At 42.9% G+C, this 12,215-nt stretch overlaps 1 protein-coding gene and 1 non-coding gene across 2 annotated transcripts in view; both read right to left on the bottom strand.

The window, feature by feature from the left end:
• The window catches only part of LOC126480761 (coiled-coil domain-containing protein 43), a 43,949-nt gene extending 32,209 nt beyond the window's left edge, over window positions 1–11,740 (bottom strand). Inside the window, exon 1 of the mRNA XM_050104050.1 lies at window positions 11,550–11,740. Within this exon, the coding sequence (XP_049960007.1) occupies window positions 11,550–11,714 (165 nt within the window). The 5' untranslated portion in view covers window positions 11,715–11,740. The remainder of the gene's footprint in view (window positions 1–11,549) is intronic.
• On the bottom strand, window positions 4,385–4,459 carry Trnar-gcg (transfer RNA arginine (anticodon GCG)). Its single transcript has one exon. It is a non-coding gene; the product is annotated as a tRNA-Arg (tRNA).
• Window positions 11,741–12,215: the final 475 nt, after the last annotated feature.

Genomic DNA, 12,215 nt, shown 5'->3' with positions numbered 1-12,215 from the left:
TTTTGCAAACAGACTCTCAATCGGGCTAGTGTAAAAGGTGCCATGGCCAAACGGATGCCACAGTGGTGGATTGTATTGAGATGGCGTAAGGTGGAAAGATGTGCAGATGCATACACGAAACACCCATAGTCCAGTTTCAAATGGACACGGGACTGGTACAAATAGAGGATGGTCCGACCCATTTACCAGGAAGTACTGCTGAGGACACACAAGACACTGAGGGGCAGTATACAGCAGGTGGCCAGATAAGGCACATGGGAGGACCAAGAAAGTCTCCTATCAAGCATGAGCCCCAGGAATTTCCTAGCTTCAACAAATGGAAGAGCAACAGACCCAAGACACAAAGATGGTGGAAGAAACCAACTGTGCCACCAGAAATTCAAACAAACAATTTTATCAGTTGAAAAGCGGAAGACATTGTCAATGCTCCATGATTAAAGACGATTGAGACATAGCCGAAGACACTGCTTGAGGAGACAAGTCTGAAGAACTGCAATAGATGGCAAACTTGTCAACAAAAAGGGAGCTGTAGATGCCCGGTCAGAGATAGGCCAGGAATAGGATTAATGGCGATAGCAAAGAGGAAGCCGCTCAGGGCAGAACCCTGAGGCACTCCGTTTTCCTGGATAAAGGTGTCTGACAAGGCAGAAACCACACATACCTTGAAAACTCTGTCTTTCAAAAAGTCCTGAAGGAAACAGGGCATGTGGCCATGCAAGCCCAATGAGTAGAGAGTACGGGGGATACCAGTCCTCCAGCAGGTGTTGTAAGCTTTCTCCAAATCGAAAAACACAGCCATAGTCTGGTATTCCTGCAGAAAACCATTCATGACATGGGTTGACAAAGTGACAAGATTGTCAACTGCAGAATGGCGTGCTCAAAATCCACACTATGCAGTGGTCAGTAAAATGTGAGACTCTAGCCACCATACCAGCAGGCATGAATCATACATTCCATCACCTTGCAAACATGGCTGGTGAGAGAAATAGGGCAATAACTAGAAAGAGGTGTTTGTCATTACCAGGTTTTGATATGGGTACGACACTGGCTTCATGCCAGCATCTGGAAAACATGCCCTCTGCCCAGATGTGATTGTACATATGAAGGAGAAAGTGCTTCCTCGCAAGAGAAAGGTTCTGCAACATCTGAATATAAAAGTCATCCGGCCCTGGGGCTGAGGATCGGGATGAAGTGAGAGCATCATCAAGCTCCATCATAGTAAAAGCAGCATTGTAACACTCACTATTCTGGGAAAAGAATGATATCGCCTGAGCCGCCTCCACTTGTTTCTGATGCACGAAGGCAGGGTGATAGTGGAAGGAGCTTGAAATCGCCACAAAATAGCGGCCAAGGTCTTGGAGATAGCAACAGGGTCCACTATGCCATCATCTGCTGCTGTCAGACTTGATCTTGGTCCCAGAAACCCATCTCACGTTAGCCCACACAATGGAAGAGGTAGTGGAACTGTTAAAAGAACTTGTAAATGAAATATAGCAAGCTTTTTGGTAGCCCGAAGAACACGATGACACTGTGCAGACAGCTGTTTATAACGAATGCAGTTTGCCACTGTAGGATGACAGTTAAGAACACAGAGAGCACGTCTCCATTCGCAAATTGCGTTGTGTTATACCTCAGTCCACCAAGGAACCAGGACACGGCGCAGTATAGAAGAAGTGGGAGGAATGGAAAGTTCTGCAGCAGTAAGGATAAAGTTTGTAAGATATTCTACCTGGTCATCACAACTGGGGAAATGTGGTTCGTTGAAGGTTGCCAGGGAAGAGTACAGCCTCCAATTGGCCTTAGAAAGCTGCCATTTTGGCGGGGGGGGGGGGGGGGGGGGGGGGGTAGGAGTCGACAAATGAATAGCACACAGGAAGTGGTTGCTAGAGTACGTGTCGGAGAGAACAGACCACTCGAGATGATGGGCAAGCTGGTCAGTGTAGAAGAAGAGATCCAAATAGGAATAGGCGAGCGTGGAATCTGAAAGGAACATGCTCCCATGTTAACGCAGACGAGGTTAAGTTGATAGAGAAGGTCAACCATGAGGGCACCTCTCTGGCAGGTTCTGGGAGTCCTCGGGAGGGAGGAGAGAGGGGTCAAAGCAGACTGGGAAAAAATGTAGGAGCTCAAAGCGGTCGTCAGAAAGCAATTTTGTTTCCTCGAGGCAGAGAACTAGTGGACGCTGTGATTCTAAGAGCAGCAATAAGTCCTCTTTGCTGGATCAAAGGACACGAATGTTCCATTGGAGTAATGTCATGACAAGGAAAGTGGACGAACGAAAAAATGAAGTGTCACCTCAGTGGCTGCCGAGTGCCAGCCTTCGAAGACTCTCTGCTACAGGGCACAGGGGCTGGAGGATCCTGCTGCATAAAATCTACAGAGGTGTCAGCATTCTCCTCCTGTCGGCCTACGGAGTCCAGGGCAGAAAAATGGTTGGCGGTGCACACCGGTAACATGGAGGTCAGCCAGGTGAGGAGCCCGCATCTCGTGGTCGTGCGGTAGCGTTCTCGCTTCCCACGCCCGGGTTCCCGGGTTCGATTCCCGGCGGGGTCAGAGATTTTCTCTGCCTCGTGATGGCTGGGTGTCGTGTGCTGTCCTTAGGTTAGTTAGGTTTAAGTAGTTCTAAGTTCTAGGGGACTTATGACCACAGCAGTTGAGTCCCATAGTGCTCAGAGCCATTTGAACCAGGTGAGGATATCACGTTGCAACATTGTCAAAAAGGATTTCAGAGTCGGCGAAGGAGAAGACTGCTTGGAGTCTTTCTAGTTGGCAGAGGAAGACTCAGATGTTTGTTAGCTGAAGGGACATAGGACATCTTCACAGAAGTATTCCTTCTGTCCTTTCCAGCCTGCTGGTTGTGTAGCAGGTACTTCAACCCATGAGGTGAAAGCTTGGTGGCCTGTTGCACAGCTGGAGGAGATGGGGATGCTACCATGACACTGGGCGATTTTACAACTACGTTGCTGAATTTCAGGTCACATGTCTGCGTGGCCATGTCCTTTGTGGAGTGAGCAGCAGCAAAAACAGTACTGCAAGTCCTGGATGGTAGAACACAGGGTTTACGACATTAAACAACTTGCAAGTGACCGGTAAGACATTTTTTCCTTCACCTGGATCTCCTAGCCAGTGCGCTTATCGAGATATGCTGGACATTCTTGGAAGGTGGCGGCATGGTCACCATTGCAGTTCGTACAGTGCGGAGAAGCAGGTAGATAATCGCCCTCACGAGCATCCCTACCAGAGGTTACATACTTGGCCGGATGTAAACAGAACATTCGAGTAACAATGACACTGGTAGCAATGCATCGGGTTCAAAATGTATGGTCAGACTATAACTTCATAACCTGCTTTGATCTTTGATAGAAGCACCAATCTATCAAAAGTGAGAAAAGAGTGCATGTGGGCACTAAGGAGGCATCTATCTTTTTCATCACCTGATGGACTACAATGACACCCTGATCAGATTTACATTTGGATATCTGCCTCTGTCAGACCATCGCGCAGCCTAGTGTAAATAACACTCTGGGAGACTTCAGCATTCGATGGGCCTCGATACAAACAGGATAGCCCTGAAGGAGCGAAGCTGCAAGCAGTAGTTGTGCTTGAGAATCAGAAGTAGTCTCCGAAAGCAAAGTGTCATTTTGTAAACGAGAGCAGGATTTCACAGGGCCAGTAACTGCATCAACACCTTTCTGAATAATAAACAGATTTACCATAGTGAAGGACTGACTGTCTTCAGTATGTGAAACCACATGGAACTATGGTGCGGCTGAGAGGGGCTTTGAATTGTTAGGCTCATTCCATTTACGTTTAGTAGAAGTTGACCGATGAAGATGATGGGCTCACTGGGAGAAAATCCCCATGATTGCCAGCAACTCCGATGGTGTGCTTGTTCCGACTGGGGGCACCCTTCAGAAGGGGCAAACCCACTTTAGGTGATCGTTCACACCTCAATTCATACCTTTCTAACACCTGACAGAGGGACCAGTCGGCAATTCGGAAAGGTAGCAGCTCAGGCAGTCAGCGCTCCTTGGGTCTGGCCTTTACCAGGGGGTACATGCGAGCCCTACCTGTCTACCCAGGGCTAGAAATTACACATTACCCAGTCACCTGTTATGCATCTGACATTTGCGCTGGGCTTCAGGAATGCACAGGGAGAAAGAAGAAAAAGAGAAACCTCAAACACCAAAGTGGAGGAAGAATAGGAGAAGGGGAATGGAGAAAGAAAAAGGGAACAAAAAACAGTGATACTGGCTACTGAAAAAGCAGAACACATTAATAAAAACATTCCAGACATGTTCCCCAAATCAGGGGGAAAAGAATAGCAAGAGGATAGACATGCAGCAAACAATGTTGCTGATACTTCCTGGCAGATTAAAACTGTATGCCTGACCGAGACTCGAACTCGGGACCTTTGCTTTTCGCGGGCAAGTGCTCTACCAACTGAGCTACCGAAGCACGACTCACGCCCAGTACTCGCAGCTTTACTTCTGCCAGTACCTCGTCTCCTACCTTCCAAACTTTACAGAAGCTCTCCTGCGAACCTTGCAGAACTAGCACTCCTGAAAGAAAGGATATTGCGGAGACATGGCTTAGCCACAGCCTGGGGGATGTTTCCACACACACACACACACACAGTTTTAATCTGCCAGGAAGTTTCATAGCACACTCCGCTGCAGAGTGAAAATCTCATTCTGGGAATGTTGCTGAGGTTGGGGCCCTATGGTAGTCAAGCATGAACTCGCCAAAGAGCGGCGAGTCCCCAGGGGAGAAAAATGGCTGTGAAAGCGTATGACATCTTACAAAACCAGGGTGGTGATTCTTCTGGGAAAACCTGCAATTCTGAGGAAATTACATGTAACCTGGAAAAATCAGGGAAATCTCAGGGAATTTCATAAAATTTCAAGGAGTTCTGTGTTTTTAACCTAGTACTGAAAGAGTTTTATAAATCACAAACTTTAAAATGCTTAATATTTCAAAGAGTGTTAAGCGTATGAATATTATTTCGTACAAACTACTGTTTACAGCTGATATATAGCCCAGTAGCTCAGCTGAAAGAAAAGCCATTATTGTGGTATGCTGTCTCCCCCCCCCCCCCCCCCCCCCCCCCCCCCCACTCACCATCAATTTATTAGGAGCTGCTGTTTGACACCATCTTCTCTCTCTCTCTCTCTCTCTCTCTCTCTCTCTCTCTCTCTCTCTCTCACACACACACACACACACACACACACACACACACACACACACACACACACACACCTGAAATTCTCAGGGAACTTTTTTTTCCAAGTTTGAGTAGCCACCCTGAAAAATGACTTGTTTCAAGCTCTTTCAGTGTTAGATTTTCTGAAAATTTCTCTCAAGATTGATGCTAATCAGTCAACACACAAATTCCATTTGGAATTTATATTCGTGGTGAAATTTTACACACACTGCCTTCATCATGTCTCCTGTCTGTGATCATGAACTGGAAAAGATATTTTTGGCTACACACTTCTTGCATGTGACATTTATTACAATGTTTTAGCCACAGCATTCAATGGAGGAACAAGACAGAATCCCTGTCTACATTTAATGAAAGGTGCACAAATCTTGCATTAAGTGTTTCAGAATTCTGCAACATAATTTTGATGAAAGAGTTTTGTATTGTAAAAATACTGTGCTTCTCCTTACTCAATTTTAGCTGAAAATGTTATGCATATAAGCTTCACTTCAGTAATTCAATATTGCAGGAGTGTGTACTTGTCAGTAAAATCTGACGACCAATGACCACTGCTGCACACAATGTGGAGCACAACATGCAATAAGACTACTAATAAGCAGAATTACTCATTACTTTCTTTTAAAATTCCCATCTTCCCAACTTAGCACTTTTTGTTGGCCATGTAGCTATACTACAGGCAATACTTTTTGAATGACTGTTCTCATGCTGCTGTTTTCGATTTAATTTAGTAATGGAGAGGTTTAACATTTTGTAGAGCTATGCCAAGATGTGCAAAGAAAAGTTTTGCGCCACCTACATAGCTGCAAACACAAGTGGTTTTGAATTCAAGGGGGTCAGACACTGAAAATTTAATGTTTAAAAAACTTTACTGTGAAACAAAGCCAATACATTAAAACAAAATAAAGGCAGCCTGTCAAACTGCATAACTGTGAAATCATAATCTGCTGTTGGGTAACAATTAATACTGTTTTTCTCCATCCTATACATTGTAACAGTGTGACTATATCAACTTTACACACACTTTTTATTTTCCATTTTGAGTAACAGTGCTAGGTCAATTATATAAAAACATTGGCTGAGTGATGGAATTAGGGCTGCAAGTTGGAGAAAATCCTTTTATTGACTGTTAAAAATGCTTCATGTTGATAAACAGCCGCCATGTAGTATTTCAACCCACCAGGTGATGGACTATCTGGTGGGAGGTTGGTGACAGCATCACAATAATGAATCTTGGGCACCATCAAACTCTGCTATTGCCAGAAATAATGAGACATTAATTAAATTGTTATTCATCAGTTGTTGGCTTGTATTCTTTTGAAACTGATGTTCATCTATTACAGCATCAGGACAAACTATTTAACACTGATGTGGACCCCTTCATATTGTTAAATTTAGACAAAAGTCCGTTTTTACAAAGCACATTGCTTGTAATTCGTAATTTCAGAATACAGTCACAATCTGTTTGTTCAGGGATATGCTATTTTCCTTTCTGCAATGAGAGTATTTGTGAGACTGAGTAGCAATTTAATTTTGAGTTTAGTACAATACAGTTAACATTTACTTTTCATTCAAAGTGTGAACTATTTTATAGGGAGATAGAATTACCCTTTCAGTGTCCTGTTTATTCTCAGAAATTAAAATTTGCACAGATCAGCGGAACTTTTGCTACTGTAGGAATTACATGTGCCTAGGCAGTAAGATGCAAATTTAGGGCTCCAGGAAAACTGAGTATTTATCTGTTGAACATAATCAGGGATTTTTTAATGTCTGTGTGTGCATGTGTTTGGAGCTTAAAGGCATCCAATTGTGAGGTTATTGACACCCTTACACACATCAAAAGAAACAAATGTGGATAAAATACCAAAATGTTAACACACACAAGTGAAGAAATACTAAAATGTGCTATATAGGAGATTAAAACACAAGTAAAATGACAGAGATGCTTCCCACCTCAAAAAAAACAACCCCTTGAGTGAGGCAGTCGCCTTGTGAAACATTAAAACCATTCTTCTAAATTTTGGGAAAAATATTGGAGAGGCCCTAATTCAGAAAACTTTAAAACTCTTCCCACATGCATTTGAATGTTACTTAAAATAGATGGCAGATCTGTCAGTAAATCCATCATGGCCTGCTGGTTGGAAAATAAACAAAGACCAACAAAATTTGACGCACAGTTATCTATGCACCACACATTGGAGTCCTCTCGCCAGAGTAGGAAGGGCAGCGGCCTATACGAAGAAGAGTAAGAAGGACCTCGCCCTGTCAACATGGTTGAAAGGAGGTACACCACAGTCAAATTGTGGGCTTTACTACAAGAACTTAGTGTTGGTCACTTTCAGCTACTCATCTTCCCCTGACTTATGACTTTGTACCTCAATGACGAGGTGATAACATTCAGGTGGATGGCACACTGGAAGAACTGGGGATCACAACACATCTCCTTGGCTGCTATATCCGTCCTTTCATTCCCCACAACACCCACATGTCCTAGTACTCACCATGAAGACAACTACTTCCCCAGTCTTAGTTTGAGAAGGGCATCCTGGATTACTTTATCTGCTAGGTACAAAAGTTGGAGAATGTGAAGGGTACTCAGAGAATCAGAACAGACAAGAAATTTAGCACTGGAAGAATGTCTCATCTGCTCCTGTGCCCACAAGATTGCATATAATTCTGCGTTGAAGACAGTAAATTCTTGAGGCAATCGGACCTTGAGGACACAGTACGAGAAAACGACAGAGCAACCAACAGAGTCCACCTGCTTATACCCATCCGTAAACACAGGTACATAGTTGTGGTGCTCACATAAAATGTTGCAAAATATCGCATTGAAAACAGAAGCGAGAGTGAAATCTCTCCTGTAATGCACCGAATTCAGAATTATGCTGTGTCTCTGCAGTATCCAGGGTGGCAGATGGTTAAAACTCTGGATTTGGGGTTGTACTTGCTCCACAAAGACTGACTTCAGCACACACACTGCAAGCAGATCCCAAACAGCATTGTGGCTCATGGACGGTTGGAGAACAGATGATCCAGAGGTGGACAAGCAACAGTATGGTGTGCGGGTGAAGCCTGAGCTGCGAGGAACTTACATGCCTGACACACCACAAGGAGTTTCCACTGGATGGTGAGTGGTGGTTCCCCAGCCTCAGCACAAGACTAGTTACAGGACTGGTCCTAAAAGCAACTGTGGACAGCTGAATCCAATCATGGTGGACAGTGTTAAGGATCTTCAAATAAGAAGGCCCCACCGATCCACACACTGTGCGAGGTCTCAAGTGTGACAACCACAACAATTTGGAGACAAAATGAGGCCCATAAACCTCACTGAGCCTCTAAAATGTATGGGGTCGACAGAAGCGTCCGATCCCACGCGTATGCTTTGACCCGTGATGTAAGGGCGTTGTCGTGTGTGACGTCATGACGGCGTGGAGTTTGGTTCGTGAGCGTGGCGTGTTTATAGATGTCGTCGTGTTGTGGTTTGTTGGGCTCTCTGGTGGTATGTTCGGGGTTTTCGTTTGTGTGGGGTAATGGGCTCAGTTTGCTTTTGCTCATTATCCATAATTGTTCGAGTATCGGCTGTGTTCGTAGTGGAATTCGTTTCAGTGAGTTAACGATTTTGTGTGAAGGTTAATATAGTGTTGTTCACTGTACGTCGTGTGGTAATTTTAGTAAAATTAATCGGTTGTTGTTTTGTTCAGGAATGGATATGACGGATAAAATTAAGTGCGTAGGTCATGGGAAGTGTTCGAACCCAATGTGTGGCTGTGTACGTTGGTATTGGTATTCCAGATGTGTCAATTTTGTGATGTAGGTTCTTTTCGTCGTTTTGCGTGGTTTTGTATAGGGGTGGGTGTTTATATCTAGTTTGCCACCACCCAAAAACACCCCATTTCCCGCGCTTGTCCCGTTAGTGTCATTAGTCTTTTTGTGGAAAGTGTGTATGTTTGTTTTTCGATGTATTTTCGTCCTCATAATGTGTACGTAACGACTTTATATGCGCCACATTGGAATCGTGGTTTATGGTCGTTTCCGCCATATTTGCGACGCCGTGGGTCAAAGCAGACGGGCGGGATCGGACTCTTCCGTATTTCCAATGTATGACGGTGTCCCTCACATGCAAGACCGGGAGATTAAAAATATGACAAGACGAGTAAAAAGCGATCTCGCGCGCGCGCACACACACACACTTACTTTTATCTGCAGGAATCCGAAAACCCATCTTTGCAGCCAACTCCTCTAACCTCTGCACCGTACATTACAACTGATGAGCCACTGCTGCAACACTGGAGAAGGAACAGAGACCAGCATAATTGTTTACAAATAAGGAGAATTGTACAGGACTCCTTACGATAGACGTGATAGTGTTTATGGCTATGGCAAACAGGGTTACACTTAAAACACTGCCCTGAGGGACACCATTCTCCTACTCAAAACAATCTGACAGTGAATCACCAACTTGGGTCCTGAAAAACCACCGAGACAGGAAAGACCATATGAAAATGGGGAGACGGCCATGAAAGCCCAATCAATGCAGTTGTGCATATTAGTAAAGGAAGAAGGAAGGAAGAGTAGGGTTTCTATTAATACGGTGATCAAAGAACATCTGCAGTTAATTAAACAAAACAAAGGGATTTTGTTTCATGAAATGAAGCTGGAAAAATCAGAGCTGGAAACTCCAGGGGTAAAAAAAGTGTGTGTGTGTGTAAAGATGATGTAACTTACCAAACGAAAGCATTGGTATGTTGATAGAAACACCAACTGCTTCATCAGGAAAGAGGGAAGGAGAGGGAAAGACGAAAGGATGTGGGTTTTAAGGGAGAGGGTAAGGAGTCATTCTAATCCCGGGAAGCGGAAAGACTTACCTTAGGGGGAAAAAGGGACAGGCGCGTGCGCGCCCACACACACACACACACACACACACACACACACACACACAACACACACACACACACCCATCTGCACATATACAGAAACAAAAGCAGACGAGTGTTTGTTAGTGTCTCTATCAACATGCCAACACTTTCGTTTTTTAATGTTAGTGCCCGGGTATTACTTACATTTGCATTCATAAATCAAAATTTCTTAAGTACAGTGACCACCTTGCAAAATATGGTTGTGCAGGCATCTGGTACTAGATAGACAGCATACATTTAGTTGAAAATAATGTTGCCTGCCTACTTTCTATACTTTCAAATATATTTGGGGTAAGAAAACTTAAATCAGTCTATCTGTAGATGCACTGGGCATATGATAAGAATTCATAGTTTTACTAATTCAACAGCTTTTTATATAACTACTTTTGAAGGTGCAGTTGCCATTTCCTAGAGTGGAATATGAAACCAGATCTCCTGCTTATCATGACTATATGTCTTCACCAATAAGGAGGCCAGAATAAACGTCCAAGATTGACACTGGCATTCAAAATCACATTTTCCTCATATTGTTTGGAATGAATACGAATATTTTTTCTGATTACTGGGGAAGCATTTGGATGATTTAGCAGTTTAAAATGCCTGCTCACTTTAAAGACTGTTCAAATTTGAGTGATAAAATTTTCCTTTTTCTCGAGCTATTCCTTACTCTGAAAGCTACATATACACATGTAAGTGATATTTCACATCGATGTAGTCCAGTGTTTTGATTCAAAACTACTCCACTGATTACATTTTAATCAGTTTATTGCGTTTCCTATGATGGTTCTTTCCCTAACTTATGATCAGACTACCTTTAGTTCCATAAACATTCTTTAGAGACACAATGTACTAACAATAGTGTCTTAAACTTTGAACATTCTGTTTTATTCAATACAGAGAAAAGACTGTCAGTGTGCAACCAGGGACACAGTACTAGTACATAATAACACTGCTTACACGCCGTTCTAGTATTCATGCAGGGAAGTATTGTTCTACATAACCAAACTACAGAGTCAGAATGTCATATTTAAACAAGTTGGCATATTCTATTTAGACAGTCTTTTATACATACAGATCGCTTCATACATGTTTAGCCATAGAAAACATGTTACTAGCATCCAACTATCCTGTATACTACTAGCTATAAAATAATGTCCAGAACATAACTCGGAATTCCCACTGAGTGTCATTTTCTATTACAATTACCGTTTTGTCACTAACCGGTAACTACAGCCTTATAAAGACAGCAATCGCACAACTTTCTACAGACAAACTAAGCACTGTGCTGGATCATAATAGTTTTATTCCCAATATTGCAGAAAATCAAATTTGGCAATGCTGAATATGATGATTCACAAAATCTGTCATCTAGAATATTTTTAACCTATTCAATTCTATGATATACTCACTGTTATCTCTGACAGAATCCCTTCCAAGGCTTCAGTTTTATCCTCCAGTGATTCATCTCCGTCCAAAATGCCTTTAATGTAAGATCCAAATACTCCTTCATCGATATTGAGAGCAAGCAATTTCAAACTCAGCCAAGAATCAAAATCCTCCCCACCAGCTGCCATATTTTCACCAAATCAGAGAAGTGTATTCACTTTGTACTCCAAAGTTTATACTATAATTCACTCCGAACATTTTAATACATTACCTACATTTAGAGCTCGATAATGCTCTTACACACGAATTTTAACAGCCATATGGTATGTATTAATTGACAGTACATATATTAAAAATACACTATCCTTCACAAACTGTTTTACTTTTACGCAGCATTGAAGAAAAAAACGGAAACACAACACCCTTCACAGACGCCTCGTCAACTGCAATCTGCTCTGCTGGACCACGGCCGCGCTCCATAGATTACAGTGCATTAATCATTCGAAACTATTATGCAGTCCATGTTTGTCGTCATAGTAGCCGCCAATTTGTATATGACATTCCCATTTCAAGAGATTTCTGATGAACCTTTAATAGTAATTTATGTGTGACTCACGGCATTGTAAACTGGGATGAACAGGGACAGTTTTGTGTGTTCTTTTGTTATTCCTGAACAATAAATAACTTCT

This window comes from Schistocerca serialis, chromosome 5 (assembly GCF_023864345.2).
Source record: "Schistocerca serialis cubense isolate TAMUIC-IGC-003099 chromosome 5, iqSchSeri2.2, whole genome shotgun sequence".
NCBI classification, from domain to species: Eukaryota; Metazoa; Arthropoda; class Insecta; order Orthoptera; family Acrididae; genus Schistocerca; species Schistocerca serialis.
This window is presented reverse-complemented; position numbering and strand designations above follow the sequence as displayed.